This window comes from Zosterops lateralis (genome assembly GCF_965231275.1).
Source record: "Zosterops lateralis genome assembly, chromosome: 3".
Lineage (NCBI taxonomy): Eukaryota > Metazoa > Chordata > Aves > Passeriformes > Zosteropidae > Zosterops > Zosterops lateralis.
Window position 1 is genome coordinate 110,224,542 of NC_139764.1, and position 16,691 is coordinate 110,241,232.

The 16,691-nt window shown below is 41.1% G+C and overlaps 1 protein-coding gene across 7 annotated transcripts in view; it reads right to left on the reverse strand.

Moving 5' to 3' along the window:
* PKHD1 (PKHD1 ciliary IPT domain containing fibrocystin/polyductin) overlaps positions 1–16,691 on the reverse strand; it is a 237,303-nt gene that overhangs the window by 52,672 nt on the left and 167,940 nt on the right. For all 7 annotated transcript variants that reach the window (XR_014589511.1, XM_083856783.1, XM_083856784.1 and 4 more), the window contains one exon: positions 16,497–16,657. Coding sequence is in view for 6 of the 7 variants with exons in the window: in XM_083856783.1 (XP_083712909.1) it covers positions 16,497–16,657 (161 nt within the window). In the remaining variant the exon portion in view is untranslated. The remainder of the gene's footprint in view (positions 1–16,496; positions 16,658–16,691) is intronic.

The following is a 16,691-nucleotide window of genomic DNA, read 5'->3' on the forward strand; positions in this document are numbered from 1 at the left end:
ACAGAAAATTTAATTAATTTATCATGAATTGCATCAAGAGGTCCAAGAAGATCCAAGGACTCTCACAGCTCTTAGGGAAATTTTTGCCAAGTATTTCCTCCAACTATTTATCCAATAGAGCTGGATCTTCTGTTCCTTTCATATTTATTTTTTTGGTGCATCCTTGAAACTACTTGGTGCTTTTGATCAACTCATTCTATAATCTGTCTGAGGAATAATTTCTTCACTGAAAAGCTGGTCAGGCATTGGAACAGACTGGCCAGGGAGTGGTGGAATCACCATCCTTGAAATTGTTCAGTGTTTGGGACATGGTTTAGTGGTGGGCTTGGCAGTGCTGCTTGGACTCAATGAACTTAGAGAACTTTTCCAACCTGAAGGATTCTGTGATTCTGTCAATCCCAAGGAGGAGAATTTTCAATATAGAGCTTATAGGGATGTGAACTTCATTTTCAGTCCAGTAACTGCTGCATCCTGGTGAGCATGGGAAGCAAACAATGAGGCAGGCTTACTGAGGTTTTGCAATGTGCTTATTAATTTCAGAAAAACCACTGCAGGAACAAAGTTTATTAGCAAGTAGGAGGATGTTTCACGAACAGAGTCTGACTGAAAATAATCGGCTCCCTTTAATTAATTACATACAGTTTTATTGCATAACTGATGGTTTTAAACCTTGGCCAATTAGCCTGTCAAACACAAAAGTTAAATTCTATATTGGTCTCTTAAGGAAGGGCTATGCCAAAGTTTTAATTCAAGTTGCCTTATCCAAGCCACCAGAAAAATAGGGCCATTTTAAACTAGAATTATTGGGCAGTTACCTAGATTTTAAAAAAAAAAAAAAAAAAAAAAAAAAAAAAAAAAAAAAAAAAAAAAAAAAAAAAAAAAAAAGAATAGGAAGATAAATGCAAAAAAAAAAAAAAAAAAAAAAAAGCAAGAACATGGAAGTCCAATATATTGCACAGGTCCCTGACTTCCATTGTGGGGCAAATTGAAGTTGCAAGGTTACCTTGTCTTGACAACTTATTTTCTAAAACAAGATGAGGTGCTGTTGTCAATTTAGGATGCCTACAACAAAGAAAGAAAAAAAAATAAAGAGAAAACCCGCCACATCTTTTCATTGAAATGTTCTTCAAAAACACCTTATGGTGCTGTGGTAGCTGCCTCACTGGTTGTGTGACTCTTCTCCCAGCAACTGGAGAATGTGGAATGATAGTATAATCACATATATTCATAAATATATTTCTATTTATCATATTTATGTGTTTGTATATTGAAACAAATATAATTTTTTACATGTTAAGCTAATAAACATGTTCTTGGCATGATCTAAAACTGAGTATTCAACATAACTACCCCAGATGAAAATATTTATTTTCCAGTTCCTTACACACAGTGTCAGTTAATAACTTTTCTTCTTTCCAAAGCACTGTGGTGTTTTTCCAAAAATTCACTAGGAAATGAATATGTTTTTTTCAACTAATTATTTTAACTAAGCACTATATTATACTCATGCTACATATCCTGAGAACCCCACAGTGCACATAGTGTCAACCACATGTGCTTTGAACTTTGGTAGAGTGATGACATCTATATCAAAGCTATGCTTTATAAATGAAGATTTTTCATGTTTTGTCTCAGCAATTATTTTGTGAAATGCAGCTTTTGCGTGTAGCAACCTCTTGGCCCGAGCTTTCAACACTTTTAGCTTCATTAAGATAAAATGCTCTATTAAATCATTGTCCTGAGTGCACTAGGGTTGAAACTGGGATGGATAGTTCTGCACTTCCTGCTGATTTTTGGTGTGCATGTCGCAGAGTCCTAGAATCCTGGAATGTTTTGGATTAGAAGGGATATTAAAAATCATGTTCCACCCCCTGCCACGGGAAGGGACACCTTCCACTATCCCAGGTTGCTCCAATTCCCATCCAGCCTGACCTTGGACCCTTCCAGGGATCCAGGAGCAGCCACAGCTTCTCTGGGCAACCCAGGGCCTCCCCACCTCCATGGTTAAAAAAAATCACCCAGAGACCACCTAAACCAGAGCCCTGTCCAACCTTACCCTGAATGCTTCCAGGAATGGAGCAGCCACCACCTCTCCATACAACCTGTTGCCAGTTTTCACCACCCTCATTGTAAAAACTTCTCCCTCATATCTATTCTAAGTTGATCACCTACTTATTTAAAACCATCAACCTTTGTCCTATTGCAGTGGGACCTGCTAAAATTGTCTGTCCCCATCTTTCTTAAAAATATCCTTTTAATACCAAAAGGCCAAAAGAAAGTCTCCCCATACCGTTCTCTATTGTACAAACATGTGGCAGCACAGAGCCCTGAGACATCTCCAGAGCAATTGCATGTTGGGCCAAATGAGTCAAAATTGCTTTGCTTCTTAGTGTGACCATGAAAGCTCTCAAAGCAGACAAAGACTGTCAAAATTCAAAAGCACGAAGAGGAGAACAAGCCAAACTAAAGTCACACAGGCAACATCTAAGTGCTTGCCTGATTTAGTAATGCCACTGGAACACTGGTAATTACCAGTTTGTCATTTTTCCCAGTGTTTCATAGGGGACTCAGACTAGTTTGGAATCACACCACACCAGATGCCACATAGACACTTCCGTAGTTCCTGACACTGAAATGTCAAGAGTCGTTGCAAACTAATGAGTGGAGGGGAAAAGAAGAATTAGCCTCATTTCATAATCAAATTATTTCCTTACTGTGAGGTTGGAGAGGCCCTGGCACAGCAAAGCTGTGGTTGCCCCTGGATCCCTGGAAGTGCTCAAGGCCAGACTGGATGGGGCTTGGGACAACCTGGGATAGTGGAAGTTGTCCCTGCCCATGGCAGGGGGTGGAAAGAGCTGGTCTTAAAAGTCCCTTCAGAATAAACCATTCCATGATTCCATTAGTTGTCTGGGATCTCTCCTCAAAACTCAGTTGCTCAGACACCTTTAGCTCTCGTGTGTCACAGTAATACAGCTCCTGGTTCAGAGCTGACTTGTGTCCTGCCAGCCCAGAGCACAGACAAATTAGAGTTTGCTTGGAAGAGCCCATGCCAACAGGGCCAAGGTGTGATGGTCTCCACAAGAACCTGTCTTTCAGTTATGCTTTTCCACCCCTGACATCAAAGCACAGGGCGATAATTCCCCTGCTTTTCTCACAGCCATTTTACAGCACTGATCAGGCATGGAAAAATTAAAGATGCTTTATCTGAAACATCCACGAAGGAAATCCTGTGTTTCTGATGAACCTGACTTCCTCAATTTCCTGTTTGCTGCACAGCTGTCTGCATTGGATGAGTCTCAGGGACATTTTTTTGGACATATTTGTGTACCTCAGTTGGAAGCCAGGTTCCTTGAGCTGGAACATAAGGGTCCATAATCTTTTTTTAAAAAAAATTAAAAATCGCAGTGAAAACAGAAAGAATGAAAAGAAAACAAACCAATAAAGAATCTATCCTGTCATAACATTTGAGGTTCTGGTATTTGCTGGCCTTGGAGTAGGTTCAAGATAAATGAAGGAAATGTGTATTTCATTAAATGCTAATATTTGGAAGATAAGAGGAAAAAATGATGAAATGCTCCCCAGAACAGTTGCGAGGACAGTGCCTGTGTGTGTATAAACACAAATGTTTGCATACACACAAACAGACCATTGTGATTCGCTCTGGATCAGAGCAAGGCTATGTAGGAAGAATAACAGGGAAGGAAAAAAGATACCTATTTTCACAGGTCATTGCTCTTCATATTCATGACAAGGGATTTTCACTTCTCATTCTCCATCTCTTTTCAGAACTGTAATTAAAACTTTCCACAAAGTGGGTTTTGTTTTGTTTTGTTTTGTTTTTTTGTTTTATTTTGGTTGGGTTTGGGTTTTTTTTTCTTTTGGGGGGAGTGTGGTTTTGGAGGGGTTTTTTGCAAGTGAAACTTGATCTTATAAATAATCATTGAGTCACACAAAAGCACACAAAAAAATCACAATCCCATACAAGCTAAACTGTGTTAGGTGCTTTAATAATTAGGCGGGTGAGTCAACACCCAACCAGCTTTTTCCCAGTGGATGCCATACTTGCTGCTGGTTAAACTCCAAGGTCTCTTCTCCATTCCACCCCAGAGGACTCTGTGCAATCCCTTGGCTCCTGCCCAACCCAGTCTGTAAACTCAGGACACAACACATGTTTGCCTCCTGGGGACACAGCCCTGGGGCAGCAACAAGGGTCACAAAGTGCCCAGAATTCTTTTTTTAATTAGCAGATGCAATGCAAGGGAACTAGAATGTGGGATTTGAGCCTCCAAATACTCAGGAAAGCATTTGATGTCTGCGCTTCAAACAATGCACCAGAGCGAGAACTGAAATTTTCACAAGCGGTAGACAAGGCTTAGATCTTTCAAAGAACATGAAAAGATAATAAATCTAAGCAATTTATTTTCATAAATAGTTCTGGAGACAAATTTTCACAAGGACTGTGGATTGAAAATAAGTCACTGACCAGAGTTGTTTCCCTGATAACCCTCAACCTCTATTGCAAGGCCATAGATTTTAGAGTTTAGAGATTTGTTTTTAACATACACCAAAAGAAAGCTTCATTTTGCTCATTGCAGCTGAACCATTTCTGAGCAAACTTTCAAACAGAATCTTTCCCCAGGCATAAATCTATCAGGGAAAAAGAAAGGCATCTAGTGTAGCAAATAACATGAAAGTATAGGGTATGAAATAAAATAAAATATAAAAGTAGAAGCAACTGAAAAGCAGGTAATATGATGAAATGTTATATTGTGGGCTGTCAAATTGTGATTACATTAAATCAGTGGCACTTTCAGATCAAGGCCATTGATCCATGGCAATCTCCTTGCAGCTGGACAGCACCTGCCAAAGAACTGATTAAATGCCTTGGTGCAGGTTTCAGGTAAGGCCAAATGGCAGCAAGGAGAAAATTTGGGAAGGCTGTGGAGGTTGGCTTTGGAAAAGGCCTCTGAGATCAAGTGCAACTGTAAATATAACACCTGAAAGTCTCTCTAAACTTCAGTGCCACATCGACACGTCTGTCAATGCCCCAGCAGGGGAGAATCAGGAGGTAAAGAAACCAATCCCACCCCAAGGGGAACCAGTGCTGCACTGCACAGCTGTGGCTGGATCCCCAGCCCTGCACCAGTGTGCAAAAGTTTTCTCCTTTAGCTGAGATACAAAACTGGAGTTTCTCTCCAGACAATATTTCTTGGCAGCCAAAGGACTCCTAACAGGATAACCCACTTTGGGGGGACCGAGAGGTTCACTCATGGAGTTTTTCTTCACAGACCCAAACTTTTTAAACCTGTAGGACTTATCACTCTACTACTTTTGTTTAAAATTGAAAATGTTGTTAAAAGGACTGAGAGGGAAATAACGCACAGATATATATGCACATACACTGCATGATTATATAAATCTCATGCTTGAAGAAAGCCAGCTAAAAAAAAGAGGCAGAAAACTGATGTATGCATACCAAGAAATTGACTGCCAGATTTCCTGATACATTCTGCAAAACTCAGGAATGTGATCCACTGGGTGCCAATCCAGTGGATCTCTGTGGTGTTCATTCAAAAATGTGTCCCCCACAGGCTGCCCAACACCTTCTAAAATTGGTGAGAAATCTGCTTTTTTATCCACAGGCCTTGATCAGTCCCATAAAGAGAGGAAAAGAGAGATATCCCTTGGTGTTTGTGGCTGCTTCTCTTTCAAATGGAATTAATGGTGGTTTAATGGGGTATGAAAGGATGTTTTACTGGAAAGAATGAGGAACAATTGTCTAGCTCACGTTTCATTTCACAGGTCATTATTGCATTAAGAAGTAAATCGACCAAGTCCGGTAAATAACAGTCTGTGTTTTGCCCAAAGCTTCAAACCAACAATCTTAGCAGTCACCAACTAATATCTTTGTCATTTTTAACCCTTGCAGGGATCTGCTGGGGGCTAAACAATTATAGTCTTCATCCACCCCTAGCAGGTAAGCATTATTCATTTTATTTCTCATCCCTTCTTCCTGCAAACCCCACGAGACTGGGGTGGTTTTTTTGCATTGTTGTTTTGTTTATTAGCCAACCTAGCCAACTGTGTGTCTGGTGGCCTTGAAAAACAACACATATTTTAGTGACTGCTGCAGGCGTCTTTAAACAGGCTGCTTCCTCTGCAAAATTAATTGTTGCAAAATGCGGTGCTTCCCCTGTAAACCTCTGCAAACTCCCACTCAGCAGTTTAGTTGGATTATAGATATGTCTCTAAGATCTAAAGAGGAAATAATATAGTTATGCTTGCAGGATGAAATTCACATTTCTTTTTCTTTTTTTTAATTGCATAAACATAACCATCTTGCCTCCTTAAAGGTGACAGCCAGCAAGCCTGGAGAGGGTGTTCCATGTTGATGCTGGTTTTTCGTTCTATCACTGCTCCACTGGAGCAACTCACTTCTCTACTTCCCTCTGTTTCTCCTGACACATTGGGGCTTGACTTTTAATATCAGCAGCTTCTGCAGCAGCTGCAGCAAAGGCAGTGTGGGCAGCAGGTCAGGGGAAGTGACTGTGCCCCTCTGCCCTCCTCAGATGAGACCCCACCTGCAGAGCTGCTTCCAGCCCTGGATTTCCAGCACAGGAAGGACATGGAGCTGCTGAGGCAAGTCCAGAGGAGGCACCAGGATGATCAGAGGGATGGAACATCTCTGCTATGAGGAAAGGCTGAGAGAATTGGGATTGTTCAGCCGGGAGAACAGAAGAGATGATCTAACCCTTGGCACACTTGGCAGACTGACAAAGCCCCTTCCTCAAATTGATTCTGAGGGAGGGGACGGGGTGGGAGTTTAAGAATGAAGCCCCTTCCTCAAAATGAACTGAGGGAGGGGTTGGGGTGGGAGTTTAAGACAGACTTAGTCAGAAGGGATGACCTAATTGTGGCCTTCCAGTACTTGTAGTGAGTCAAAAAGAAAGAAGGAGAGAGAATATTTGCAAGAACATGGATTGACAAAAAAAGGGGGAATAGATTCAAATTGAAGGAGAGAAAGTTCAGATTGGATATTAGGGAGAAATTCTTCCTTGTGAGGGTAAGGAGGCCCTGGCAGAGATTGCCCAGAGAAGCTGTGGTTGCCCCTTCCCTGGAAGTGTTCAAGGCCAAGTTGGATGGAGCTTGGAGCAACCTGGGGTAATGTAAGGTGTCCCTGCCCATGGCAGGGGATGGAACAAGATGATTTTTAAGGTCCCTTCCAACCCAAATTGTTCTGTGATTCTTCCAGAAGATGCTGGAAAATTTATATTGTAGGAATAAAAACCAACAATGGACTCCGATTCATTGGCTTCACCAAAGCAGGAATGATAGATGAGAATGAAACAGATCCTTGGGAGAATATGAAGGATGTCTGAGCTTTGAGGAGAGGTCTCAGATAAGGAAAAGATTCATAGAATGGTTTGGGTTGGAAGAGACTTTAAAGATCAACTCGTTCCAACCACCTGCCATGGGCAGGGACACCTTCCACTATCTCTAGTTGCTCCCACCCTTATCCAGCCTGGCCTTGCACATTTACAAGGATGAAGGAGCCATACTTTCTCTGGGCAACCTGTGCCAGTTTTGGTTCCCTGCTGCTGTAAACTCCACTCAGACCCTGGACACCATTTTCTATGGAACTTATCTCTACACCTACATATTGCACATTCTTTCAAGCTCATTGGCATTCCACAAGAACAGGCAGACTGGATGACCAGGACCAAGGACATGGGCTGAGAGACAATCTGTCTTTCCTCCCCAGTGGTCACTCTTTGTCTTCATCAGAAACATTTAGAAAGTCCTGCTTACCAAACCTTCCTCCTACAACTCCTTGGCCTTTTGGACCATTATATCACTGTCAGACCTCAAAGATTCCTACAGGCCAGAAATATCTTTCCAAAATTTTTAAAATAGGTGCTAAAAGGGCCATTTGAAGTTTTTCAATCCATTCTCCACCTGCTCAGGAAAAGATCAGTTCTATCTGATTATCTAAAGATATTATCACTGGTAAGGACTCTGCAACTCACTCAGGCAAGCTAGGGCCCATGTTTCTCTGTCCTTATTCCAACATTTCCTCCCAACACATAAAATTATCCTGATGATGCTTCAGACCATTATTTCTGATTCCACAGATTTTGAGAGCAATTTATTTCTCTCTGATCCCCAGGAGTCTCATGTTTTTGAAGGCTGTTCCTAAACCTCTCTTCCACCTTTTCTCAAGACCAAGCCATCCAGTTTTTCCAGACATTCCTCATATCTCCTCTTTTCCACACGCCTAATAATTCTTTTCACCTTTAACTGTCAGTCTTTTAAATAAGTCCATGAGTGGTGTGTCTATCAATTATTCAGGTTTCATGGACCACCAATGCTTTATGAATCACAGTTTAAGAAACATTACGCTGGAACAGAAGCCTCATCATGTCAATGATAAAAAAGCTTTTCCTTGTGTTGCAGACAACATTCATATACAGAAAGGGAGAGAGGTGGGTTTCAAATCCATAACTAGAATCCTAAATGAAGGTGACCTGGTGTTTTGGGGGTGCTGAGCCCCCGGGGAAACAAACAAACTCCCCAAGATTTCACAAACTCTAAAAAGTGTGGCATTTTTCTAAATAGCTCCTGAAATACAGAAGTTGAGTTTGGAAAATTAAAACCCTGTTCTTTTATCCTCAGGGTTTAAGGCTAAAAGGAGAAGCCAAGAATTTCTGATAGCAAGAGAAGGCACAAACTATTTGTTGGCACATCTTCAAAAAGGATTACTATCCTAAGGGGCAAGGTTATCTCCCTTTGTCAGGGACCTGACTTCATAATCAGTTTTTCCAAAATCCATTTGGATAATCATTCCTAATAGATGTGCACACATATTTTACATTTTATGCAGCAGAACATCAGTGCATGGCTGTTTGAAAGAACCTGAGGAATTTAAAAAAGAAGCAGAAAGGGTGGTACAAAAAGCTAAAGCCCATTTACAGCAATAAATGTGCAAAATGTTTGGGTTAGCCCAAGGTTTTTTGGCCTCATTAGGAGAAAAAAAATTGATACCCCTGTTTGATGGGAACAAGGAAATAAGGTTTGATAGGCTTATACAATTGTACATATACAGATATATAATCTGTGTAACATTGCTCTATGCTGATCACATAGAAAATGAACAATGCCATTCATCTCACACATCCCAGCTTCAGAATTAAGGAAAAAGCAACCCTGAAAAAGGAGCACAGCTGTTTATTAGAGTCTGAAATGCAGGTGACTGTGAAGGAAAGCAATTTATAATATTTCAAAATGGACAAGTGGCATGGCCACCTTAGCCTCAATGCTGACTTTGCTGCTACATCCCCAACTGTGCCCAGTTCCTCCATGATTTACCAAAAGAAATTATGTAGAGGAGTGGTTTTCCTTGGCAGACCTGTCCCCTTAGGAAATCTCATGGTGGCATCCAGATCATAGAATCACAGACTGATTTGTGTTGGAAGACACCAAGAAATTCATCTTGTTTCACCCCCTGCCATGGGCAGGGACACCTTCCACTATCCCAGGTTGCTCCAAGCCCTGCCCAACCTGGCCTTGGACACTGCCAGGGATCCAGGGGCAGCCACAGCTTCTCTGGGGACCCCGTGCCAGGGCCTCACCACCCTCATAGGGAAGAATTTTTTCCATATGTCTAATCTAAAGCTGCCCTCCATCAGTTTAGAGCCTGATGGAGTCCAGGGCAAGGGGAAAACCCCCCCAAACTGCCCAGGGGGGGTCTGAGACCCCAAGAAAGCATTGCCTTTGACCATAGACCATGGGAAAAACTCCCAACACTTACGGATGAAATGAAAACAAAATTTTAAATTTAAATTAGATAGTAGTTTAGTTTGTCACAGGATGAAAAATTTGTAGTTTTGGGTTTTTAGATTGAAAGCAGATAGAGTCAAGATGGAGAATTTTGGGCAGTGTCCTAAGTTCTTCTTCTTCTTCTTCTTCTTCTACTCCATCTTCTGCTGTGACGGTGGCACAAAGACATTGGTGGAACGTAGGTGATGTAGAAAATTGCATATCTACAATTAGTAGCAATTATTGGTACAAAATTGTAAATATTTCAAGATTTAAGTGGGTTAGAAGTCCTTAAGAGACCTTGGATGGCAGGTCTCGTGCTCTTGGCAGTGGTGTTTTTCAGCGTGCTCAGCCTGGTGTTGGGCAGTGCACTGACCTTTACATAAAAAACTTAATAAACACCTTTACAAGACTGAGCTGCGAGATCTGCTCTTCTTTCTAACTCTGGCACGAGACTTTGAAAAGGAAAAAACCCTAATTACAGGAACCTTGGACTCAAAATCCAAGAAGAGCCCTTCCTTGTCCTGTCTTCTTTCCCAGCTGGTAGATTCTCCACCCACGGAATTGTCCTTCACTCTGCTGTACTGCAGTTGACAGAGCTGATTGTTTAATTCAATGTGTTCAACCATCTCACCCCTGATAAGCCACCACATAGACATCAAAGATATAAAAATAACTTAATTTCCCTCTGGATTACTTTAAACTTTGTTCTCCCACGAGCACTACAAAAATCCTCCCAACTTTATTCTCTGTGTTGGTCTCAACTTAATTAAGGTCTGCTTTACCAGAGATGTGTTTTCAGGAAAATTAAGAATTACAAGCATTTTCTGATCATATTAGGTTTGGGTTTTATGAAAGAATAGTTTGGTAAGAGCTCTTTTAATGTCCTCCATTGCTACTTCCAACCCATTTTGCATGGGCCATTTATTGCAGAAAGAACAAATTTCTATTTGTGAACAGCAACAACAAAAAAGCTCCAGAGGAAAACAATGCTGATATTGCATTGTTTCATTCCTTGCAGATCTACCAAACCTGAATTTTCTTCTCAGACATCTTTAATTACTGAATATGATTATGCATAGCTAGTGTGGCTAATCATAGTCCTTGGAATATTAAATATTTATGGTGCAACATTTTCACCCAGCTTTAGCCCTAACTCATGCTGCCAGCCTGTGTCTCAAAATTCTACACTTCCCCAACTATTATTTGAAATTTTTATTCAATAATTAAAACTACCAGAAGAAAGAATATTTTACAAAAATCTTCAATCCATAACCTGAGTTATTTTGGACTGTTTTTACCTACGTCTGATATTTTGTCATACCTCTGAAGAAATTAGCAAACTTCTGCATATTCATTTATAACTTTTAACTTCAATATTACAATTCAAAGGGGTTTTGACAATAGTTTTTGATAAAATTGAGTATTGAATATCTGCGTAACTTGCTTCACACAAGCACTTACATATTAAACACTTTCCTCTTTATGATTTAAAAAATGTACTGGTTACCTCTAGAGAGTAAGCAAGACTACTGAGTAATTTCCCAGCTTTAGATTTGTCTGGATTGAAAATGACACAGGAAAATATAATCTCAATGATTTGACAGTCAGATAAAAAGTTCAATTGTCCACAACACACTGATCCTCTCACCAATAGATAAAAATAGCTAAAAATAGACTAAAGCTGATTCAATTAAAAATATATATATATCTGTTTTTTTAAAGAATAATTTTTAAAAGTGCAATCTTTTTGTTTCTTTGTTTATAATTGTAGTCAGGATTTAAATGTTCAGTAATGTTCCAAAATATAGTCCAGGAATATCATTTTAGTAAAAAGTGCTATGTAAAATACACTTTGAGCTGATTCTAATCAATGCAACGATAAAGTTCCACCTGCCTGAACAGGGTGGGGCATTTTTAGATTCCGAGTCTGGCTGTCAGGGTTCTGGAAGGATCATTTTTAATTCAATGACTGACCTTGGGAAGGTCACAAATTCTCTCCTTTTCCTGGAAAACTAGTGCCAAAATAAATGTCCATCCCACAGGGATATTATGGACCTAAATTTCACTGATTCTACTACTGTATCCAAAGAACTTACAAGGAGCTGTCAGGTTTGCTGTGTAAAGTAGAAATAAATCCAATTATTCACACAAAATGTGCAGAGAACATGTTTACAACAGAATGAAAAAGTTGCATGGATATACACCAGATTGCCCAGAGCTTCATCATCCCCCAGTAAATCAGAATCAGAGAGGACTGAAGGAAGGACACAAAGTTGGTGAAAAAGCTGGGATACCTCTCCTGTGGGGAAAGGCTGAGGATTAGGTGTGTTCTCCCTGGAGGAGACAAAGCTCAGGAGAGAATCCTGTCACAATATTCCAGTACTTACAGGGAAGCTACAAGGAGGACAGGGCTCTCTCTTCACAAGGAGACACACTGGGAAGACAATGGCCTACAGGTACAGCTTGCACCAAGAAAGGTCTCATCTCAATATAAGAAATAAGTTTTTTTTAACACTGATAGCAATCACTGGGTGTTGCAGTTGTTCCATCCCTGCAAGTGTCCAAGACCAGGTCAGACAGGGCTTGGAGCAGCCTGGGATGGTGGAAGGTGTCCATGCCCATGGCAGGGGGATGGAACAAGGTGATCTTTAAGGTCTCTTCCAATCCAAACTATTCTGTGATTCTATGGTTTATTGGAAAAACCTCCCCAGGGACACGGTGGAGTCTCCATCACATCCTCATTGTGAAGTTTTCAAAATGCAGTTGGAGAGAGTGACAGATAATATTTCTTGCCCACAAAACAGTGGACAAGATGAGATTTTGAGTTCACTTCCAAACTGATCTGCTGTATGAGTCTATGGTTATTCAGTCTAAATTGCCTTAAATTATACCTAGAATGTATCTGTCAGGAGGAAGAAAACATACACCTGCAGGCTCAAGACTAAAACTTGAAAGACTCGGTTTCATCTCTCCAATTCTGTGTCTTACCCACATCATGAGTCAGTCTCTCTTTGCTCACTGGAGGGGACATCAGTAAACTCTAGTGGAAGGTGTCCTCGCCCATGACAAGAGATGAGATGATCTTTGAGGCCCTTTCCAACCCAAACCACTCCAAAATTCTATGGTTCTATGACGATGGTGGAGACAACAGAAGTGGGGACAGCTGGATCTTCTACTAGATTCAGGTCCTCAGCTACATTTCCACCAAGGGAAGACAATGAACTTTGATGTCTCCATAAGTCATCCCAGATTACAGATGTGAGGAACTGTGATAACAGAGTCCTGTGAACACTGCATAAATCCAGCAAATGGCTGATCCTTCAACTACACAAGGATGGTTCCATCAGCAGCTCTTCCTGGAGTTGGGGTTTTAACCTGGACATAAGAATCAGTTGAACACACAAACTGTCCACTTATCCTTAATTCCCCATCAAGACACTCCTGTTTATAGCTAATTCTGCTGTACAGCTTATGGTTCTGGTATTTCCTGTATCGTGGAACCATTTAGTGCTCCAGGCCTGGCCCCAAGCTCTTTTGCAAGAGGCTTGCTCTAGACATGAGTTTTAGGGAGAAAAACATTTTGTCATCCAAAAATGGCAGCTCAAAGAGATTTAAATAATTACAAATTCATGTTAAACTCATTAAATTGTTTTGGATAATTCAAAAAATGGTGCTTTGAAAGTTCATCATAAATTATTTAGGGAGGAGGGTGTTGGAAAACATTTAATTTTAAACTTTTGCAGCATTATACTTAAAAGACAAAAAAAGACTAAAAAGGATTTCCATATTAAAAAGTAATTATGCTTTGTTGGACTCAAACCCACTTTTGTTGTTACTCCTTTTTTCTTGCAGTAGAAATAATAAGAGGAAAAAAAAACCTTGGATCTGTTCCCTCCTGTTTTGTTCTTTTTTTTCTGAATTCTGTGGTTTATCCAGAAAACTAAAACTTCGTTTTGAAGTGAACAATTCTGCCTCTTCAGAGAGTCACAATAAAAAGCTTGGTCTATGAGCAAAGAGCAAACTCGGTCGGTAAAAGTTCAAGAAAACAAAGGGGGGGAAAGTGGGTATAGAAAAAATAAATTTCATAAATTCTATACTAATTCCATCTTCAGTAGATGACATCCTGTGAATCCAGGAGCAGTAATATCACTCTGAATGATCCCTTGTGCCTCAGTTAAGGTTCTCAGAGCCTCTTCCCTGTGATATTCTTTATTCTGATAAAACATCTCCATGGCTTTTTTGTCCCTGAAGTCTACTGAGTCTTTTGGTTTGCTCCCCATAGAGTAACCAGAGTATCTAAAAATGCCTGAGGAACAGTAATTTCAATTTGATTGGCCCAACTGGAAGATTGAAGTGAACATATTTATGTGTATCATAGAATCATATAATCATAGACTGGTTTGAGTTGGAAGAAACCTTAAAAATCATCCTGTTCCAATGCCCCTTCCAAGCCATTCTATGATTTTATAATTCTATGATAAAACCACCATCTTCAGAGGCTTTGAAGCATTGTCACACCAAAGGGGAATCTGGCCCTACAGAATCATTAAGGCTGGAAAAGGCCTCCAATGTCACCAAGCCCAGACTGAATGAACAACACCAAGCCCACTAAACTAAATCACAAAGGGCCACATCTACTTGGTTTTCTTAATGCTCCCAGGGTTGGTGGCCTCATCCCTGTCCTGGGAAGCCTATTCCAATGGCCAACCACCTTTTCTAGGAAGATATTTTTCCTATTATCCAGCCTGAATTTTCCCTGGTGCAACTTGAGGCTATTTTCCCCTGACTCATCACTAATTCCCTGGGAGAAGAGGCTAATCCTTCTTTTCTGGGAGATGTAGAGAGTCCCCCTGAGTCTCCTTTTCTCTAGATTAAGAAACCTCGGCTCACTCAGCTGCTATTCATAGGACTTATATCCCAGACTCTTCTCCAGCTCCTTTCCCTTCTGTGGAAGTTTTTCTTGCAGTGAAGAGCCCAAAACTGAACACGGGACTTGAGGTTTGTCTCATCAGTGCCCAGCACAGGAGGATGATGATTGTTCTGGTCCTGCTGGAAAAAGATCAGTGGGAGCAGGAAAGTTGAGCTTTTTTTCTCCTATTTGTCTGTCCTGGGAGCCTGCATTGCACTGTGGAAAATACTCAATGCTACAGCTCTCCAGAAGGAGAAGGGAAGAAGGGAAGACAACCACAAACTCACCTTACCATCAAATTGTGCCTTCCAAATGTCAACGTTAAGACAAAAGGAATCATAGTTCAGAATGAGAAATGCAGAGGAATTTAACACACATTTGTGAAGGGGAGGGGAAAAAATACCATTCAGATTTAGGAAGCAAAAGGAAAACACAGCAATTTTGTCACAGCTTCAGAGGCAGGCAACATTTATCATATGGTGTTACGTCCATTTCACAAGGAGATAAACCCTATGGAGTGAAGGTTGTACCCTCAGTGCACTTTAGATGGTGGGGATTCCTCTTACACCTATAACTGTGTGCTAGAATGTGCTAAAAATGATGGGAATCTGAGTAAAATCCAGGTTTTGTATGCAAATATATTCAGTAACATGCAGGTGCTAAGTGGTAATAGCACCAGAGCATTAGTGCTTGGATGTGATTCATAATTAGGGTGGAAAAGGTACAGTAAAAATCAGTGTTTGCATCTCGACGACACATTAATCAATCCTGTAAGCAGCCAGCTAGAGCAGGATCCTTAGAGGGAAAGCCTTACACACTTTGTTTAAAGTTCTTGTTGTGTTTAATCAGTTTTAGAGTGTGAAGGAAAACAGGATTAATTACAGTCCCTCCCATCAGCCCCCCATACCAGCAGAGTCACAAATGATGCATCTCTACAGCAAAATGGCCGCCATCAGCAGCAGGCACAGGGAATGGTAATTGTAATTAAAGAGTTTATTTGGAATCAGAGAGCTGAGTTTTAATCAGGATGAGAATGGAGCCTTGCTGTGGGAGCCTTCAGAAAGTGGTTACTGAGCAGAATGGGCCTTTTGTTTAAACAGAGAGGGGTCATCAAACTTCTGGAGTGGGTTTTCAGCTTGATTATCTCCACAGTGGGATGTGGATGAAAATCCTTGTGGGGCCAATTATTGGTATTATTTTGCAGTTTTGTGGTGTTTTTACGGCACGTGCCCCTTAATGCTCTCAGAGGGGTTTGCAAAGGACAGGTAGAAACACCAATCATGGAATGCTTTAGGTTAGAAAGGGCTTTAAACATCATCTCATCCCACCCCCTGCAATGGGCAGGGACACCTTCCACTATCCCAGGGTGCTCCAAGCCCCATCCAACCTGGACTTGGACACTTCCAGGGATCCAGGGGCAGCCACAGCTTCTCTGGGCATCCTGTGCCAGGGCCTCACCACCCTCACAGGGAAGAATTTTTACCATCCAACCTAGGGGATTCAGACTCTAAAGGGGATAAGAATGCTGGGTGAAATGACACTGCAAGAATCCAGAGTGACACTGGTGGGCACAGAGCTGTATGCTGAGTCATCCCAGACTCCTACAGCACAATTCACTGCATCCTGCCTGGCAAGGAATCACACAGACTGGGACCAGCATGACCTCAACCTCATGTAGATCTCAGTGAAAGTCACATCTCATGGCTCAAACTTGGATCTCATGGCTCAAACTTTGCAAACACTCCCATCAGCAGATGCCAGCACTTACCAGCTTCTGAGTAGAACTGTGCCCATTCAAATTCTGACTTTGGGAAAACAGAGACAGGTGGTTCCAGATGCAGGACACCTCCATCCAAATCCTTGAAAAGGGCTTTCCTTGAGCCTTTGCATCCCTTTTCAGGGAGCACAGCATCTTCAGAGGTTTGTGCACTGGTAGGTAGAGAAGGTAACATTATTATTAGTG